Genomic DNA, 22240 nt, shown 5'->3' with positions numbered 1-22240 from the left:
CGTTGAGTTTTCAAGTTTAATTACATTTTTAATCTGAGTTCTCCATTGCTAGGGCCTATTGACATAGCAACAGTGGACTGTGAACAATTTTTTGTTATATAGCATTATATAGTGGATTTTTTTTTTACATTTTCGGGTGCGTTAACATTTACTTGGATTGGGTTCGGCTTAATTTTTTTTTCACCTTTCCGGACTTTGAAAATTTTTTTTTTTGTTTACTTTTCAACTTTGAAATTTTTGTACATGGACTGTTATGATGTCTGATCTGGAGGACACTGGATCTGATAGGGGGTTGTCATTTGGCCCTTGTGAGTGGTGAGGGGCCGGTGGGAGATGAATTGTCCCATGATTTTCCACTCAGTGCCGATGAATCTGGGCAACCTGTGCGAGGCATTGGTTTACCAAAGTCGAAGACCCGTAGTTCATATCTCGCTGCGGCCGTTGATGTGGAATCCGGTCAAGTCGTTGATCCGTCGCCACTAGTGAGTGGACATAAGTCTGCACAGAGCAAGATATTTGAAAGTAACCAGCAGATGTCGTCTGCAGTCATATCCCCGATGTCATGCAGTTCTTCCGAGGATGAGAGCATATAACTGGGTTGCGAAGTGGATATGGGTGAGGGGGGTACTGTATCGGCACCTAGACCTAAACTTAAGAGGCCGAAGCCTTATCATCACAAAAGCAGTTGTCTACAATGAGGTTCTGCGCGAGTGGCGTGCATCCTCGGATTTTATGAGAGGGGGTTCTAACGGGGACTCACCAGATGTCAACGACGACAACGGCACCGTGCCCCGAGATGACTATACTGGACGAGAAACTGATTTGGACTTTGGATCGGTTGTCCAGCTTATGGTTTCACAGATTTTGACGTTACAGTGGCTGGTGGTGAGCAGTCGAAACATCAAACGAGAGATTAAGCAGAGTGCCGATATCTTGACTATGTTAGCAAGACGGGTGGCGAGAGTCGTGCCGCCCTGCACTACTTGTACTACCAAGTCGTTACAGCAGGTATCCACGCAGACTTGAAGAAGAGGTCGCGACTTGAGAGCGATATTGACCCAGCTGTCAACATTGGATGAACCGGTTGAGGCGGCAACAGTGAACTGGCCGATTGAGGTTAACAAAATACGCCACATAACGGATCTGTCAACTGTTTCGGCTGACATATGCCGTTTTACTGACTTGTCGGGTATACGGTCCTCCAAGAATCTGTTGCTGTTACAGAAAGGGATCCGGCCCGGTAATGTTGTCGAGGATACCTCGAAGATTCTATGGCGAGAAGATGAGTCACCAGCGAGGCGGGCGATTTGCCTCTACTTTGATTCGACTGCTGAGGAGCATACCTCACTAAGAATTATTCTGCGCTCCCTGCGGAATATCAAAAGGGAGTCCCGTGTTTTTACTGCCGGAGGGCAAAGTTGGACATTGCATTGAACGGCTGGTCTTGTACGTCTTCGGGAGAGCAGGGGACCCGGTGAGCGTTCTTCTCCCTCCCCAACAGAGTGCTGCTGCTTCAGAGGTTAAGATCCCGAGGATCAAGAGATCGACTCCGGCAGTGACTGTGAGAGCCGCACGATTGTAGTAAAGGCGACCGGTAAGACATACACTGAATTGGTGAAAACAAAGGAGGAAAACAAAGGTAAGTTGATACGGAGAACCGTATCAAAGGAGTAGGCCGGTGAGGTTCTCTCAATCCGGAAGGGGACTATGGAACAGCTCTGCATCCGGATTAAAGGGATGCAGAAGGCAGAGGAGTTGAAAGAGACTCTGTGTAGTAAGGCGACTGATCTTCATGTTACTTACAAATTGAGGGGTGGTAGAAGGTCAGTCGTTCATATTCAGGACATAGAACACGACTCCTCTGAACAGGAGATACGGAATGCGGTGAAGCAAGTAACTGGAGACTCAGAGGAGTTCAAGATAACTTCAGTGAGGTCGGCATACGGGCACAAAAAATGCCACGGTCATTACTAGCCAACATGAGGCTAAGAAGCTGACGGATGAACCATCAAGATCGGCTGGGTCCACTGTCATACGTACATCAGGGAGGTGGAAGACAGGTGTTTTCGGTGCTGCGGGGTGGGGCATGTCGCGTCGCGTTGCTCGGGCCCGGATAGAACTGATTTATGCTTCACCTGTGGGAAACCGGGTCACTGGCAGGAGCCATGTACGGAGGCGACATGTTGCGCGCTGTGTGGTATGGAGGGCCACCATGCCAGAGGATGTCTGACAACGAAATGAGATTCCTCCAATTCAATGCAAACAGGTGTAGACAGGCTATGGACCTGTGCTGGGAGGTGCCTCAGCGAGAGGCGGTAGACGTGATCCTGGTATCTGAGTCGAACAAGGCGATGGTGAGGGGACCTCGCTGGATGGTGGATCGGACTTCCGGGGCGGCTATTGGGCTCCCATCGGCTAGTGTGCCAGTGGTCGGGTGGGGATCAGAGAGGGGCTTTGTATGGGCTGACCTCGCTGGCTTGGTGGTGTACAGCTGCTACCACTCGCCCAACACCGACATAGAGGGTTTCCTTACCTTCTTGGACGATCTGAGTGAAGAAGTCACCAGGAATAGGAGCAGGAGTGTACTGGTGATAGAGGACTTTAACGCCAAGTCCCCCGAATTTGCTAGTCGAGTAACGTCAATTAGGAGCCTTCACCTGAGTGAACGGATGAGTCTACTGGGTCTCAGCTGCATTAACGGAGAAGGCGACACGTTCCAACGGGGAGAATCGAGATCGGCCATAGACTTGGCATTTGTTACGTTAGATCGTGTTGGCGAATATTGTAACTGGCAGCTGCTGGAAGAGGAATATCTATCAGATCGTAGGCTCATCATGTTTGATTCCCTGACAGGTCACAGAATTGACCTTCCAGCGAGAACGGTCAACTCCAAGGTAGGCTGCATCGAGTTGTCCCGGAGAATTGGAAGCCGCCTGATAGTAGTTGAGGTAGGTGTTGGAGGAAACTGTGCGACAGTGTTGACGGAGACCTGTGAGGCCGAGGACACCGGGTTGCGACTAGGAGGTTTGGCCAACCGCTGCCGGTTCTGACAGAGGAGCAAGTGCGAGCCAGTGTGAGAAGAGCGCTATTCCCGAATGGTGAAAACCTCTTGCGGGAAGAGATATGGTTAACGACTTTCCGCCCTTTCGGATCGAGGGGCTCATCCGGGCCAGTAGACGGACACAAGAGTCCTGGCCCGTATAGCATAACGGTCGAAGTAGTCCGCATCTTAGTGGAGGAGACACCGGAGGAGGTCCTCCGAGTATTTAATACCATGCTGCACCGTGGTTCCTTTCCGGAAGATTGGCAGCGGTCGAGGTTGGTCTTGATAAAGAAATCTGGTACAGTGGAGGCGCCCACTTCGTATAGGCCCATCTGCCTTATTAATAATCTCACGAAGCTTTTCGAGAGGATGCTCGATGCCAGGCTCCGAGAGGAGACAGTGAACGGAGGGCTGCACGTGAGTCAGTATGGCTTTCGAACAGGGCGGTCGACGGTCGATGCAGTTGACGCGGTGATGAAGATTGTGGATGCAGCAGTGGCGGGCACTTGGAGGACACGCAGGATTCCGGTGGTGATACTCCTCGACATCCGAAATGCCTTTAACTGCCTCAGCTGGGACTCCATCTTCCGGACGCTGAGGGGGTGGGGTGTGAGCAGCTATCTTAGAGAATGTTGGAAGACTACCTTAACGATAGGAACCTGATATACAAGCTTGGTGACACTGATCTCTGGTTCCGGTCCACGAGTGGGGTGCCCCAGGCTCCGTTGTGAATCCCTATGGAATATCGAATATCGTGTACGATGAAGTCCTCCGGTTGCAATACCCGCGGGGTGTTACCCCTATCGCCTACGCTGATGATTTAGCCCTGGTTGTGGTAGCAAAGATCGAAGAGGAAGTGACACGTGCGGCGAATGCCGCTATCGCGATGGTCGGTGAGTGATGGCCGGGGTGGGACTCCACCTGTCCTGAGATAAATCTCTATTTGTCTCAATGACGGGAAGGCGGCGACTGATGACTTTCCCGATTTCGATGGAGGGAGCGATGGTCCAATCACGAAAGGCCGCCAAATATTGGAGTGTGGTGGGTGTGGACCGTAGGCGTCCAACAATTCACTCGTCAGGTCCAGGCGGTGAGTGAGAAAGCTGAACAGACTGTCAAGAATTTGGTTAAGTTACTATCGAATGTTGGAGGGCCTCGAACCTCGAAGAGGAGGCTGTACGCGCATGTGGCGAACTCAATTCTTCTTTATGGTGCGCCAGTGTGGAAGAGAGTTACGGTGATAGGGCGTAACAGAAGACTGTTGGAGGGAGTACAGCGACGTATGGCTCTTAAGGTGGCCTTGGCATACGCCTCTGTCTAGGCTGAGGCGGTGCTGGTGGTGACTGAGATGCCGCCACTACAGCAGCTGGCGGCGGCTCGTGCGCAAATTTATCAGGGTGTGTCTAAGAACAATGCCAACACAACTGTCTACGGGGATTGGCAAGCCAGGTGGGATGCATCCACGAAAGGGAGGGGGACGCATCGTTTGATCGCGCACACTGAACCGTAGGCCGAGAGGAAGTTTAGCGAACTGGGATTCTGGCTGACACAATTCCTGACCGGCCATGGAGTCTTTCGTTCATACCTGTAGAAGAAGAAGAGCTGAAGAGCCCTTCTGTCCCTACTGCTGAGTTAGACACGCCGGAACACGAGATATTCCAGTGTCCGCGATGGGACGAGGAACGCCGAGACTGTACTGCCGTAACTGGGCATCTCGAGGTGGGGACCATCGTTGGAACGATGTTACATAGTTCGGTGGACTTCGACACTGTGACGGGATTTGTGTCGGGAATACTGCAACTGAAATATCGGGAAGCGAGGGGGTGAGGGACAGCTCCGTACGGAACTGCCGTTCGCCCGTGCTTACACAGGTGGACGGTGGTGATGAAGTGCGGGGACTCTCGAGTCCCTGAGCTAAAAGACTGAGTCCCGGCGGCCCGTCCCTCCGGGGGTGTCCCCCGTTAGAGGCGAAGCACAAAGGACCGGGTCCCAGTTTCTGGGTGATGGAAGCCGGGAACGGCATCGCCGGGCCCGGCATTTCCCTCGTCTGGCGACTAGAGGCAAAGGCACCTCCAGGAACCGCGTTCATACTTAATTGGGGGTCTGGTTCCAGGCGGTAAGGGAAAAACATTGCATATCCTTCCCCAAAACCAGTTCTCTCTTCTGTGACTTTCTTCACTTCATTGTATTTTCTTCTAATTTCCTCCATCAGATATCATCATATCACCTCTTCGTGCATTTTTACATAGGCCTATTGCCTTGAAAAGCCACGATAAAACTAGCTTTCAATCCTACTTTTTTCTTTAGATGTGCGAACTATTTCAAATTATCTTCCCCAACTCTGTTAAGCATTCTAGATACACCCGCACACATTTATCCTTTCGTTTTTGATTTGTCCCTTTTTGTTTCCACAATAAAAGCTACAAAAATATATCAATCTGGCCATGAGCATTTTATTTACATTTTGCACAAATCAAGAATGACAGATAATAAACTTTATTAAGCACCTAGTGTATTTTGTCAGTACTTATCCCAGACTAGATTTTTAAACATTTTGGCAAAAATTAGATATATTCATCCCGTAATACACATTTTAATTAATTCCCATTTCTATTCTAGCTCAAACCACTCATTTCACAAAAATTTAAATAATTACTGTAGTACAGTGGGAAGTTGAAATGTTATGCACACTGAAAAGAAATGGGGAAACAAAATTTAGTACTAAAGCAACAGGTGCTTGTACTTTCATTCCTCTACTACTAAGAATCCAAAACTTGTTGACCCGTGCTCTCTTATTTTCTAACAGTCACCAATGTTATCGACTCAAGTACTTATGTACTTGACTTATGGATCAGCAAGTACTACTTGTACTTCTTGTACTTCTTGTACTAGTACTTCTGTAATAGAGTCAAGTATTAAAACCCATTTTACGGTAATGAAGCTGTTGATAGAAGAATTGCGAGTAGGCAAGCAATTGAATGTTGTATATAGGCAATAAAATTTTGTGCATCAGAAGCTGGTAAAGTGAATATTGAGAATGAACCTTGAAGTGGGTGACTATAACTGATGAAAGCACCAAAAGGAGGTGGATGAACGAACCGATTAAAAATGACACAATAACACATCGCCACCATACAGCCATGTTGAAAGAACAATTAGTACACATTATTGCACAACCGGGTTACCGTAAAATCTTTCACGGTGGGTGTCATGCAAACTCACAAAAAAGAACAAACACAAAAAGGAATGTTGTGAACTGCTTCTAAAGCATTATCATGATGGGAGAGATTCGGAAGCATCATTATGACCAGAAAAAACTATAGCATAGAATACAGGCAGTATATTTTTTTCTTAATAAAAAAAAATTTGATGTGAACACACATAACTTCCTTCTACGCATATATTAAATTACATATACACTATAGACATTATTTTAAAATGAATGTACATCAAATTTTATTTCATTAATAACTTCTGATATTTTTTCATATTTGTTTTTTTTAATGTTATTATTAAATTATTATTTATTGTAATTTTGTTTTACAATAAGAGGTTAATAATTATTAATAAATCAATATATTTAAATTACAGAAAAATTAAAAAAAAGAAAAAGGAGATCAAGTCGGATTTGAACCAATGTGCCTTCCCCTTGTAACATCCAAATATTTCATTAATTAAAATTTTATTTGGTTATAAGTCTGGAATCAATAAAAATAAGTACCACTTATGATATATTGTTGAAAAGTTCTCAATGAGGGCTTATTACTGGAGTTAAGAAAAAGTCCAAAAATCCTAATTTTTTGGATTTCGAATTTTTTTGGACACTTTTGGTCCAGCCAATTGTAATCAAAGGGAGAGGTGTCCAACTAGATGTTACAACAGCCCTAAATCCAAAATTTCAACATCCTATGGACTAATCATTTATGAGTTATGCGAGATACATATGCACGTACGTGCATACGTACAGATATCACGCTGAAATTTGTCAAAATGGATTCAGGGATGGTTAAAATGGATATTTCTGGTGATACCTGAAAATTGAAATTTTTCACAATCACAATACTTCCTTTACTTCATACAAGAAAGTAAAAATTAAAAAACAAACATCTGCAAAAAAATAAATCTCTAGTTAGTGTTCTGGGAATTCAAACATTTGTATACGACAGACTAGCTAGAAACAGGTCAACTGTAAATTCTATGAAATATATAATATGTTACCTTAGGAGATGTGCGTCTTGTTCAAAAATCTGCAGAGCCGATAATTTTGCAACATGACAATGCTTGGCCATACATGTCGTGTGCAACCGCCAAGGCTCTTGTGAAGTTTAAATTTGAATCATTCCATACTCACCAGATTTGGCACCCTCTAATTTTCACTTCTTTCTCTAATTAACATGATATTAAGGGTATTCATTTCATCATCGATAATAAGGAATTGGATCAAGGAAAGATGGCTAACATTTTTCACTGATGGAATGAGAAAACCGGTTTACCATCGGGAGAGATGTGTATCTCTCCTGATAACTAGCAACTAGATGAAACAATAAAACTTTCTGTAGCAAATGAAAATGTTCTTCTATCCCGTATTTGTTTCATTTGACTACCTCTTTTTATGAGCAAGTTATGAGTGAATTGCATTACATTTCAGTTACCACTCATAACTAGTAACTTAGAAATTGCTATAATAACCAAAACAGAAAAAATACAAAAATTCCTTAAAGGTGTTTAAGAAATATACCAAAATATACTGCTTATTTTAGTTATGGCATTTTTTTAATGTTTCGTAAGTTACTTACTTATCAGTTTTTTTTCTATACATGTTTTTTTTTTTTTAAATTGTATTTACTTTCAATAAATTCCTTTTAATATCTACCTATGATGACTACCTAACAATCAAACTATGCATGCAGTAAATATTTTTTATTGGTTTTTGTTTGTTTCTATTTTCTTTTTTATAATTCAACAATTAATGCTTCATTAGCTTGAAACAGCTAGTGAACAAAATTAATTAGAATCATACTAGCAGTAAAATGTATGAGGAATAAAAAGGGACTACTGAATGGCGATAAGATTAGAATAACTTACGTATTATTATGCAGTTTATGATAATATGCCTATTAATTTATTATTATGTACCAGTACATAAAAAAATTAGATGAATACTAAATTAGTTTACCTCAGTACAATCACAGCAGACCCATGAAGTTAAGTGTTCCCATTCACCTCTATTGGCATTAACATTTTTACTATTCGGTTCATTATTTTCATTATCATCCTTAAATTCACTGAATTCTTCATTTTTACAATCACTATTATATTCAATAACACCATTATGTTGTTCACGTTGCTGTTCATGGACAACTATATCATTATTTGAATTGACAAGTTTATTAGGATCGCTATTGCAAATCACCTGTTCCTGTTGATGTTCTTCATTTTGTAGTAGTTTTCTTTTTAAATTAATTTTCCTTTTCACTCTACTCATTGAACTGTTATTAAAGCATTTCATTGGAATACTTCTTTTTCGTTTACTAGCTAACAAAAACAAAATAAAATCATATAAATTCTATCTTAAAAAAGTTAGAATAATTATTTTTAATGGCACCAACTAATAGGGTCATTAACAATTAAAATATGAAAAAAATATAATAAGATGCAATCATCATTCTTAAACTTTAGTAATCTAAAAAACTAGTTTATTGAATGTAGTTTTGACCATCAAAAGTTAATTTTACTTCAATTTTCAAGATTTTATTCCACGATATTCTAAGTGTGACAAAACCGTCAATTACACGGTGTGGGGCAACCTTTATTCAAGACTATAAGTGTATGTGTATAAACATACACATACACTATGTTAATCAAAACGTTCTGATTGTTTTCTAAAAATTGCAATTTTTAATTTTCTAAAACTGCGTCAGTAATCTTTCAATTTTCTGCAAAATTCTTTTAATCTTTTGCAAGTTTATCACCAATGAAATAACACACACAACAAGGATTTTGATGTCATACTGTTGTATTTTTCACTGCCAAGAACAATCCAAAATTTTATGTATTAGTAATTAGCACAAGTCCATTATGTATAGAGTAGCATACAAACGTCAAATAATATATTTAACATACTTATAGCCTGATGTATATTAGTCATGAAAGTGTACAATTCCAGAACTAAATGTATATTATAAAAAAAATATATATATATATGTGTGAAAGAAACATAACATTAATTAATAAATTAAAAATAAGAAAAAATGTACTAAAGGGTCTTACAGTTATCATCATCTTTTTCAGGAACAAAACATTCCACATAGCCGACTGGGTTATTTTCATCATTATTTAACACATCTTCAGGATGATGACAATTGTCATTATTATGTACGAAATCATGCACTTCATCATCAAATTCATCTTCATCCTCTTCCTCATCAACATCATCAACCACATCACCAAATACATCAGTATCACAGCCATCATTTCCATTTACACCGACTTCATCTTCATGTTGTACTTGATGTAAATGAACTTGTTCTTCTATTTGTTCATTAGTACTAAACTCTTTAACAACCTATGAAAAATAAAAACGATATAAATAGAAACAAAAAGATACAATTATGATGTAATTAAATGTATATTTTTATAGATAAATGAAGTTTTTGCAGCAATCAATAGACATCAGCTGTTATGTCCTTTGAGATGGGCAAAATAAGATAACAAAAGCTGGTCTCGTCTATCCCAAAGTGATGGCTCACCACAGTCTACAAGTAAGCTTGTGACAGGGCTTGATCTAAATGCACCTGTGGCAAGCCGAAGAAAACAATGATGTACACCATCCAGTATTTTAAGCACGGTTTGACGAGCTGAAGAGTAGGCGACACAACCGTAATCTAAACAGGAACAAACAAGGAAATAGTAAAAACGTACATACATACATGACCGATCGGCTCCCCAATTGGTGTTACTAAGGACCCGCATCACATCTAAAAGTTTGGAACATTTTGTCTTTTATATGTTTGACCCAAGTAAGACGACTATCAAAAATCAAACCTAGAAACTTGACGTAAGGAGAGATAGCAATAAGCTCTCTATTCAGAAAAACTTGCGGAATAGAAGGGTTTTCGTAGCCGAGAAAAGACTACACATTTTGTTTTGTCAAATGAAAATGTGAAACCGGTAGTTCTGGACCAAGCCTCAAGGCAAAATATAGAGTTCTGTATCAGTCGCTCTACTGTGGGTGTTGAACGGCTCGCAATGTAAATAACAAAATAGTCAACAAATAGACAACATGAGACCGGAGCCTGTACACAATTGGTAATACTGTTTATCCACAGAAAATAAGGTGGCACTTAATACACTACCTTGAGGTACTCCATTCTCCAAGACGACACTATCTAAAAGTGAATCATCTAGACGAACACAAAAAGTTCGGTGATTTAAGAATCCCGAGATAAAAGCAAGCATATTGCCCTTGATTCCCAATCCCTTGAGGGTGTTAAGAATACCACGTCGCCAGGCCGTGTCGTACGCCTGTTTTATATCAAAGAAGATAGCAACGAGGAGCTGGCGGTTTAGGAAGGCGTTTTGTATGGCTTTTTCCACTGACACTAAATGGTCAATGGAAGATCGTCCTTGTCATAATAGAAAATTCATTATTATTATAAATTAAATAAAACTGCTTCAAGAATAAAAATCATAAAAAACAGAATGTTCAAATAATAATGTTACTTGCTTACCTGATATGTATTAGCACAATCTAATGAAGTTAATTCAAGCTGTGCTTGTGTTGTATCATTAATATCTCCTTTTAAATTATCATCTTGAAATAACCTATGTAAAGTAGCTTGGGCAGATACACTACTATCCATGAATATAGAAAACTGATCTAACTTAAAACAACACTCTAAACAAACACACTTTGGCAAGGAATCTGTCTGATAAATCTAAAAACAAAATAAGAGAAGAGAATAATTAGAATCTTACTTTCCTTTTTTATTTTAATAATCTATTTTTTAATCTTCCCTTATATTGAGTATTAAAAAATGCAAAAAAGTGTTTAGAACATATCTCGACAGATAATTAGCATGCTACATCTTAAGCAACTCTTAAGTTTCACTTCCTGAAGATGAAAGTCTGAGATTATTTTTTCACTTACCACCTTTCTCATTATAATCATATGTTATAGATTTCTAAGTAATTTTATAAAATCCTTCTGCACACTAGCGCTATACTTCTCTTGCTGGTGACTCATGTACCGTAAGTATACATGCATATATCAGCACATGCCTACATAAAACTATTATTTTACTGATAAAAATCCCATACATTACAAAAATAATTATAACTGAAATGATTATAAAATAATTAATAAATGAAATCATCCTCCATGATGTGAAGGCTAGTTAAAAGAGAAATATAATAAACTTCTTTTTCAAATATGCATCCTTATCTGCTGAAATATTCAAAAATATCAAAATTTAAAAAAAGAATCAGATTATACAACAGTCAATATAAAACCTGTTCTATTCAAGTGTAATTACTACAAGACAGATTCATAGCTCATACAAATTTTTCTTAAATTTTGATGGGTTAATTTTTAGCAGTAATTTTCTAATGGACGATGTGATCAACATCAAAATTCATAATTAATGCCAATAATTTTAAGTAAACCATTTATACTTTCTGTCTTGATGGTTACAATACTCTTCGTATTGATTATTTTGAGTAGATAAAGCATACATAATTTTTTAAAAATATATATATAAATATATATATACATACTGAAGATGTGGATATAAGGAAAAAATGGAAAAAATTAGATGGATGGATGAAATGAGGAAGTAATGACCAGGATTAAAGAAGAAAGAGCACTTACGTGAGAAGTGAAAAAAAGGAAACCATTAGGACATGCAGTTGGTTAGAATGAATGAAATCTTGACAACTGCATCAGAAGGGTTAGTAGAAGGAGTAAGAAGCAAGGAAGAAGTTAATAGATGAGGTGAAAATTGGAAACTACAAGGAGACAAAGGATAATAGACTTGAGAGGGACGGATAGAGACAGCAGTAGGGTAAGCAACCTGCTGCCACACACAACACCAGATGATAATTCCTAAACTTAACTATACTAACTTAATTAAATACTATTTTAGCAGGTTCCTCTAAATTTCTTCATCGGTACGTTACTTTAACTGAATTAATGAAAAATTAAAACCAAAATGTATTTATACAACTTAGGATTTCATGAAAAACTCATCATTATTTTTTTTATCTTTAAGGTAAAATAATCTGGTTTCTATGCATATAACTTAAGAACTCAATAATATTAAAGAGAACTTTAAAATGATTGAGAAAATTCAAATTTTACTGTCACCCGCTGATATAATTTTATTTTCATGGACTAATGACAATTTGTTTACAAATTACATTGTGCCAGTTGTTAAAGTAAACTAGAGTGAAGGCGTCTGGCTGAATATTGCCTAAAACTCAGCAGGCATAATAGCCTAATGAGCAAAAGAATATCTGTTTAAGTGAAGAAAGCGACAGAAAACCACCTTCTTCTCACTATCCTTAATAAGACTGGCACTGGATGCTAGTCGTTCTTTTAAACAACTACGCCATTTCAGGGAGTGAAATTTTATTGTCTCTACGGGCATAAAATATATTTAATAAACTATTAATTTAAAATTCTTAAACCGGATTTTATAAATAAAACTCCAGCCGATTAATAATATTACTAACATAAAGAACTTAATTTTCATTACCAAGAATAAAATTTTATAACTTCTGTGACCCCTTCCAAAATTCCGAATAAGTTTCCAGGTTATAGAAATGGGCTTCCAGATCTTTGTTAGGTGCCGGTCCTAACTGCATAAGTATGACTTACAAGGATAAATTTTAAAATTTCTGATGTTTCCATATGTTTTATTTTATTGTTTTTCAGCTAAAAAATAATCCTATAAAAGAAAATTATTTTTATCAAACCAGTCATTAGAAATATTTTCATGTTACACACACTAGTCTAGTAACATCATGTCATAATACTTTGGCTTTTTACTAGCGTAATACTTTGGTCTGTCAGAAAGGACTATATAATACTTCAGTTCCTAACTTGAATATATTAGCCATGAGCTAAGAATTCTTTCACTCAATTTATTTGTAATTAAGTTAAAAGTTTATTTTACAAAATCAATATATCTGATGATTATAATTTAAATAGAAGCCTGAATTTTCAATACTTATTTAATATTTACATAAATATTAATCCAAATATTTAGCCATTACACCTTTAAAGGTTATTTTATTCTTTACTGGTATTATTTATTTTTTCCTTCAAGTAATTACATTACTGTCATTATTATGTTTACATATTAATAGAGACTATAACCAGTTATAATTTTTATTATTAACTTTATATTTAGGTTGCATCGATTAACATTTTGCCACAGTTTCCTGCGATCCTTCCAGGCAAATGCTGGAGCAGCTCCTTTTTGTCAGCTGAATAATAGCTCACTTATTGATCCTGATACAATGTGTATAACATTATTATCCAAATCTTTACTTATTTATCCAATAGACACCCTAATCTTTAAATTTGAGAAAAACATTTTTACAAAGATATATGGTAAAATTTAACCGTATTAAATTTTAAATGTAATAAAAATTATATTTTTCAGATTGTACTTTTTTCTTCTGCAGCCAACACGTTTGCTGCAGTACTAGTTACACACATCCCCTATGAATATTTGTAATAAGGCAACCTATTCTTCCCTTGATATTCCTTCTGTACAACTGGTATATTTTTCAGCTATCCTTCTCATCTATTTATCTCATACAGAGTAATTCTAAAGATTAAATTCATATTACATCTGGGTGACTGGTAACCTCACCATTTGAATACACGATTCATAAATAGTTCTATCAATGACTGACATACAGCATTAGAAGAGACAAAAACTTCACGCGCGCGCGCACACAAGATGTGGGAGTCCTATTTGTACTACTGTACACAAATTTAAATGTAGACAAAACTTACATGCATTAAAAAAAAATATACCACAACCAAACATGTTGAAATGTTGTATTTATTTGAATATGAGAGAATAAAATATATACTGGTAATCAAATTTTGAATTAAGTATTTTGAACATGAAATATTTTTGATTTTACAGAATATTTTATTTAGATCTTTGAAACTCATCTTTTACGTCTTGTAAAAGAAATTTATGGCTTTTCTTGCCATTGATAAGAAGCTGTAATCTATAATGAGAAAAGAATAAGTTCCTACTTTCTCTACCACAATAGTGCTACTTGGATAATAAATGATGCAGTGACTTTATTAATAATAAAAAGGGGAAAAATATTTTAATTGATTACATTTAGTTTGACTTATTTTTTGTACTTAAGTAAACAACATAATTTTTTTATCTTTTCAATAACTGTCTTCAATGTACCAGATAAACACACATGCATGCAACAACCAAATTTTGACTTTTTTATAGTCTTTCACGGCAGGGGAATATGAAATGTTTAGTTTTAAAACAAGCAAAAGGAGTTATCATTTATAATTACCAGTAATTAGTGATGATCAAGGTTCAGGTGAAAGTTTTAATATGTTGAAATGAACTAAGAAATTAAATACTAATAAACTTGCAAAGTATGCAATTAACATAAATAAATTGCTATAATTAGATCTATGACAGGCTAATTATAAAATTAAATAAAACTTGAACGTCAACAAACCATATTCATCAATAATGAATAAATTACATTTTTACTAATTGAAATTACATCTTAATTTAAAAAAATTTCATACATACTATATTTCATTTAATAACGGTATTATTTCCTTTTTTAAGGATCACAAAACAAAGTTTGTTTTGTTTAAAAATTATGATAAACAAAATACAGCAAGAAAGAAAATTGACTTTAATTTATTTATTTTTTGTGACTGTCATTTATTTGAAGAGAACCTACAGGAATTACAGAAAAATTATGCAAAAACCCTCTTTTTCACCTTTCCTAGTAGTGCAATTTTATCCACAACTTGATTAAACAATTATATAAAAAAATTAATACTAAGGTATATTTAAAACAAATTTTTATTTATCATTATAGAGTTTGTTTTCTCCAACCAATTTTCCAATTACTGCCGGATCTGCGCGCACATGTGTAGGCAAATGTAATTACTGCTATCGACTTGCCAGACCTAAGTAACTGCAATGTAAGTATAAATGTACCAGTAAACATGTAGTCTGAAACAGACTCAGGTCGACTGCTCCTGAGATGTATGGTGATTAATTGAAAACCACCCATCACACTGGTATCCACAGTCTAGCATTCAAATTCAAATAAAAGCAACTGCGTTTACAAGAACTTAAAGAACTATCGACTTCAAATCAGCTGATTTTGCGATGACAAGTTTAACAATTAGACTACTCCGGCGGCTTTATCACTGAAGTAATTTTTTTAAATTTATCAATGTTTGGTCTCAATGTAGATCCCAGTTTTACAATTATTTTTTTCTACTCTTACTTCAGATAAAACAGTTTATTTATAGTGGATTACGCATTGCAAACAGGATTTGTATGTACATAGTTTGAATTATAGAAAAATACACACAAGAAGTGTGTGTCACTTCATATTTATACATAGTGCAATTTTACAAGGGATGGCTGAAATGTAAGGAACACTAGAACGTATCAGGAGAACAAAATCTCATTCAAAGTAACAGTTGCTGCCATCTTGTAGTATCATTCCCCTATTACTAACATTCTAAAACTCCCTGACCCACACCCTTTCATTTTCTGCGTCACCACTGTTATAGAATTGAGTGTGCCAGCTATGTCAATATATTTAAAACGTGAACAAACTGAATATTTTAACAATGGAAAAAGTTAATACTTTAACACTCATCGTTATTTAAAAGCCGTTTAAGCACATGAAATCGCTGACTGGAGTATTGTGAACAGGTAAGCAATAAAAGTTTGTGGATCAAAAAGCTGGTAAAGTAAATATTGAGGATGAACTTCACAGCAGCCAACTGTTTTCTATGACTAATGACAAGCAGTAAAAGGAAGTGGAAGCACTTTTGGTGCTTCTAAAACAATTTAAGAGACATATGTTGACAATCTACAGAGCCAATAATTCTGCAAACACGATACTGCTCAGACATGCGTATTGCATCCAACGGCCAAGCTTCTTGTGAAGTTGAAATTTGAACCTATCCCGTTCTTACCAAAATTGGCGCCTTACATCTTTCACTTCTTTCTCGACTAAAGAATGGTATTTATTTCACTTGGATGATGAATTAAAAGACACAATGTCATTGTGACAAGGAATGCCTACTAGCGTTCTTTATCAATGAAATGAGAAAATTAGTTCATCACCAGGAGAAATGTGTAGCTGTAAATGATGATTACGTAGAAAAATAAATGTGAGTTTTTATAACAAATAAACTATACTACAAACAAATAAAATTTCTTTTCATTCGCGAGTTATAAGTAATTGTGTCTTATATTTTGGCCACCTCTTGTACTATTCCTTATATAACTTGATAAAATGTACAAAAAAATAATAATGTTTAAATAAATTTAAGAACAAAGTTCTATCGGTCACTGGATGTATGTATATATATACACACACATATATATATACACACACATATTGTCAATATGTTGCACAACTAGGAAACAGACAGAACTCACGGTACATACAATTGTCTGTAATTCTTACAGGTTTTTATTAAATAAATTCAACTCATAACTCTAATTCAGTAAAGAACAAGATTTAATATGATAAGGTTTAAACTCATGTTTAGTATTTGTAGCCTCACCTATTGATTTTCATAAATTTTATTTTTATATTTCTATTATGGTAGATAAGTAATTTTTAGATGTTAATTAAGGTAGGAAAGTAAATATTCCTGTTAACCTTTCCTTACATCTCAAAAGTAAACACTAGTGTTAATCTGTATTTTACTGGAATGTTTGTGGCAAAAGGTGGGCTATATGAAAAGGTATCACACTGTCATAATCTAAAACATCACTTGCACAACCGTCTGGCCGATTCATTTTTTGTTTCATGTATCTAGAACATACAGATTGCATTTTTTTGGGCCATAAGAAAGCTACACAATCTGTCAGTTCCAGTAGAATACCTAAACATGAGCATCGTGGACTGTGATTCTAACTCTTCATCAGATGAATGATTAGAAACTTATTCATTATATGACTATATTTATTTATAAATTATTTATAACATAACCTAACCTATAGTTAACTTAAACAGAGTTATTTATTCTGTAAATATTGTATGTTGGATATTTAGCAAAATCCAAACCTTAAGCTTAGAGTATCTTCTTTAGATAATTCTTTCTTAATTTCACTGAAAACAAATTATTTAGACTGAAAATATATATATTACACTGTACAATGGAAAATTTTATAATCTTTTTTTTCCTGTTTAGCCTCCAAGAATCACCATCAGGTATTACTTCAGAGGATGAATGAGTGAAGTATAATTTTGTACAGTCTCAGGTCGACCATTTCTGAGATGTGTGGTTAATTGAAACCCAACCACCAAAGGACACCGGTATCCACAATCTAGCATTCAAATGTATAACAGTAACTGCATTTACTAGGATTTGAACGATGGAACTCTTGACTTCAAAATCAGCTGATTTGCGATGACACATTCATCAACTTGGTGGATCAGATTTTATAATCTGTAAAGGAAAAACTGCACAAGAAACTAAAGCCAAACTGGATTAATATTAGAGTGTCAGTTCCATCAATTAGAATAATTGGTTATTTTCAGAATGGTCATATGAACATAAACAGGACTGAATGTTCAAGATGACTTGTTGAAGTTACAACTGCAGAGAACATTGAAAAAATTCATGATATTTTAACAGAGGACAGAAGATTGAAGGCATGTGAAATCACTAAGACAATGGAAATCTCAAATGAAAGAATGCATCATATTTTACATGAATATTTATGTAAAAACTGACCAAAAAATGGGTGCTGTGTTTGCTCACAACTGATTAAAAGCATGAACAAGTAAACACTTTTTAAGCACAGTCTGCTGAATATAATAAAGAGGAAGTTTTCTGCAGCTTCATGATAATTAATGAAATTTTGATACACCACAACCAACCTGAAATCAAGGAATAGTCAAAACAGTGAATTAGAGTCAGGGAACTCTCTCCAAAGAAGTTAAAATGGTAAATATTTAGAAAGATGACAAGCATTCGAAAGTCAATAATCTTGGCATATGTTGTTGACATCATTGCAGTTATTGTAAATATTTAAAAAACGTGTCGCTTTATTGTAGTTTTTTAACTAAAAAAAAAAAAAAAATTTTAAATGAAAAATCAGAAAATTACATATTCCTGTAGTGGCAGTGGTATTGTTTGGAATTTGTACATATTCTGTTGTGTTTACATTTTAAATCGGTCAATTTAATATTTAAGGTTAATTAGACGAGGTTACCGAACTAAGAAAATATTAGATTATGTTGATGTATGATCAGCACATACACCAAATCATTAGTTACCTAACTACTTGTTTGAATGTTATCTTCTAAATAATTACCATCAAAACTACTCCATAAGCAGGAAAGATGCAAAACTCTCCTAAAAAGCTTGTATAATCTTCACTGATTCTCTGGAGAATCCAAAATGATAACCAAGCAATATTATGCATCTTTGCTGGAACATTTAAATGAGAAAATAAGGAAACGATGACCACATTTGATGAAAAACAAGGTTTTTTTATCTTCAAAAATAAATTTTTCTTCCCTACTCACAAAACTTAGCACCTGTGGACTATTCCCAAATATAAAGAAGAGGTCTGTTAGAAAGATTTATGCATAATGTCAAACGTCTGTTTAAACATCTGCCTATTTTGACAATTTGTATAAATCGTAAGAATAACATCAAAAAATTTGAGCACCATTGGACTAAGTATATAGACTTAGAAAGAAGATTACGTTGAGAAATATAACTTTTCAATAAAAATTGTCTTCATTATTTCCGCATGAACTTCTCAAACACCCCATGTATATTTTATGCTTTCCCCTACTGAACAGAGACGATATATCAACACTGCCTTGTTTTATAAATCACTGAGTGTATTAATTAGTTGCTTTAAAACTGTTCCAGTCTTTATTATGGATGTAACCATATACAAAGTATATGAAAAAAGAGGTACCTATGAGAGCAATGATATTCTTTAATGAACAGAATGAAGGTGTCTTTTGTACAGGGTCAATACCACTTGAATTTGGGTACAATTGGCATGCTGATATGCTACAATGTATTAGGTTTGTTGAAGAAAACAGGAGGTAACGGTAACCACTTTCTCTTCCCACTTTACCTAATAAGCCTAGTCACTGGAATACTTATTTTGAGAGAAGCTCTATTGTTTTTAGAAGTAAAGTGTGACTTATATTAGGTCACCTATACGTATTATGATTAGTCATCTAACAATGCAATAAATGATTCACTTCCCACATATTACGGGGTCAATCCATTTGAAGTGTCCCACAAAAACATGAGCTGGTTGCTTGACCAATTCAAAAAAATTGAAACTTACCCGCTTGTTTCCTACATGTTTAAAGACCTTAAAACTACTTTAAATATGTAAAAAATAGATTGAAATATTATCAACTATATTTTAATAAATTGGATGAACAATAAGAGAACATGATAAGGGAGGGAAAAACAGCCATAAAATTTTAATTTTATTTTTTAAAGAAACACGATTAAAAATGTTGAACTTCTGATGGGGCACTAATTTTCCTGTGAGCCAAAGTATTAAGTAATTACAAACTTAGGATCCAATTTTAAAAAATCTTTAGAGTAAAAAAGATATTTTATAATAAATTTTATGATGTCAATTGCTGCCATTAATTATGACAAGCGTATGTGATAGTTACACAGTCCATGACAGCTGAAAATTGTGTTGTAAAACTACAAAATAAAATTCCTACAAATAGGAATGATGTATAGTCATTCCTATGGAACATATAGGAATATTTCCCATCCTTTGGGACATAGGAATATGATGGCTGTATAAACATAGACATATTTCAAAACAAACCAGAAACAGATAATAAACACTGCTATCTTAAAACACACACTTTTTCACGAATGTTAGATCTTCTGTGTTGCATATAAAACAAAATACAAGATTCTGCTATATTTTAAAAATCACAATTCATAGATATTCCAACCACAGTACACAAATTAAAACTCCAGTGATGGCACAAAATACTATTATATAAGGCAAACTGGAACCCCTTCATCCACAGTTATGGAAATATATACAAATGTGTTAAATAACAAAATTTGAATCAACTTTTATGAATCACCTCATTGAAATTGGGCATACATATACAAAGAACAACTACATCTTACACAAAATAAATACTACAAACATTATACAAATGAAATATACTATTTGATTAATTAAAAACTGGATTGTTATCACTTAGTGACTCCTCCAGTAAGAGTATACATGTGTAACATCATTATAAAACTGTATTATAGTTCTCAAAAGATCTTCTGGAAGATATTTCTAAATATTTAGGATGCAAGATTATATTCTATTTAGTAAACATTTAAATCCATTTTGACATTCATTTGTGTACTGGGAGAAACTTAAAGTTTATTAATGCATTTTTATTTAATCTAAACAGAGAATTAATTTAATTTAAATTACTGCTCCCTTTACATAAATAAATGAAACAACATGCACACAAGAGATGATTTTTAGTAACATGTTTGTCACAAACTGTAAAAAGATTATAACTTTTTGAATCCTTTTTTATTTTGACATGATTATCATAGGGCAACAAAAAAACGAAAAAGTACACAACACTGCAAAATTTCGTTAAAAAAGTATATATGTATATCAATATTTGCAATCCGGAAATTTACTCAAGTAAAAAACCGATTCACAATTCACAACATGAAATAGGCCAAAAATTTGCCTTTTTAATAAATTATTGGTGGAAACTTTTAGCTAAACATGAGTTAACCACTTTCAGGTTATGGCAGATATCTTAGGTTGTTTGTAATTCAACAAGAAATTATTTTTAAAAAAACATATTTTAATAAGAAACTAGAGAACAGAACCAACATTTCAATTCAGTTGTCTTTAATAAAATTAATTATGTAGTAAGCATTAACTTAACATTCCGACCAGGTTAAGACTCACCTCTATTTGTAAGCATTTATTTATTTTTGTTTCAATGTTCAATTTGTGACCTTCGTCATCGTATATTCCTACTAATCTGTCTTTTTTAAGGGCACACAAACGACAAAATAAAACATCCTCCATATCAAGTAAAAATTAATTTTACTCTACAGAATCAAACAATTTTATTGTTTACAAACTTATCATTTTCTCGGTTAAAATACAGTAACCAGCAAAACTTCACTTCCACTAAAATAGGAAATAAAACTACTTTGGCGGATTAATAAAGACTTTTTATTTTATTTTGTTACAATTATTACGTATACAATTAATAGAAATATACTTTTACGAAACAAAATGAACAAGCATTTAAATATTAAATCCCCGGCAACAAATTGTATAAGAAATTAAATTAATACTGAATAATAACAGGTTTTATTTAAGGACTACATTAAATGAACGGAAATTGATTTAACCAATTGCGCTTGCGCAGATGTCCAAAAAGTCAAAATTTAAGGATATTGACGAATTCAACTGTACATCTCTAAAACAGCCCAATTTAAAAGTTTAAAAACATAACCTAATGATTTCTTGTAAAACAATTTTAAAATGGATGGGCGATATTATCTATCTTAAGACATTTTTTAAAAGTACATGGAAACTGACTATTTTCGAGTGGTTGTTAATGTAAACGATAAGATAACTCTTTCATACATTTCTCAATACTTCAACACCCTAAGAAAAGAAAACAGTAGTTATTTACGAAATGTACATTATAGATAAAGAGGGCAAATATTAGGCTTACTAATGTAGGCTTTCACAATTTTAATACTTCCAATAACATCCCTAATGCGACCCTGTTAATTTTACACAAAAATAGAATTAGCATTAAATAAACAAACTCTATAAATATAACATGTTTTCACTGATATTTGTCAGTAGTTGCTTGATACTGAAGGTAAGCATTCAAATTACTGAACAATTCTTTTTTTTTCCTAGAGAT

The 22240-nt window shown here is 35.1% G+C and overlaps 1 protein-coding gene across 1 annotated transcript in view; it reads right to left on the bottom strand.

Moving 5' to 3' along the window:
- Positions 1-21475, bottom strand: part of LOC142333045 (uncharacterized) — a 42825-nt gene extending 21350 nt beyond the window's left edge. The window contains exons 1-4 of the mRNA XM_075379845.1: positions 21259-21475; positions 10774-10980; positions 9314-9608; positions 8220-8578 (exon numbers count right to left, since the gene is read on the bottom strand). Coding sequence (XP_075235960.1) covers positions 8220-8578; positions 9314-9608; positions 10774-10980; positions 21259-21381 — 984 coding nt within the window. The 5' untranslated portion in view covers positions 21382-21475. The remainder of the gene's footprint in view (positions 1-8219; positions 8579-9313; positions 9609-10773; positions 10981-21258) is intronic.
- Between the last annotated feature and the right edge of the window lie 765 nt (positions 21476-22240).

Source organism: Lycorma delicatula, chromosome 12 (assembly GCF_047948215.1).
Source record: "Lycorma delicatula isolate Av1 chromosome 12, ASM4794821v1, whole genome shotgun sequence".
Taxonomy (NCBI): Eukaryota; Metazoa; Arthropoda; class Insecta; order Hemiptera; family Fulgoridae; genus Lycorma; species Lycorma delicatula.
This window is presented reverse-complemented; position numbering and strand designations above follow the sequence as displayed.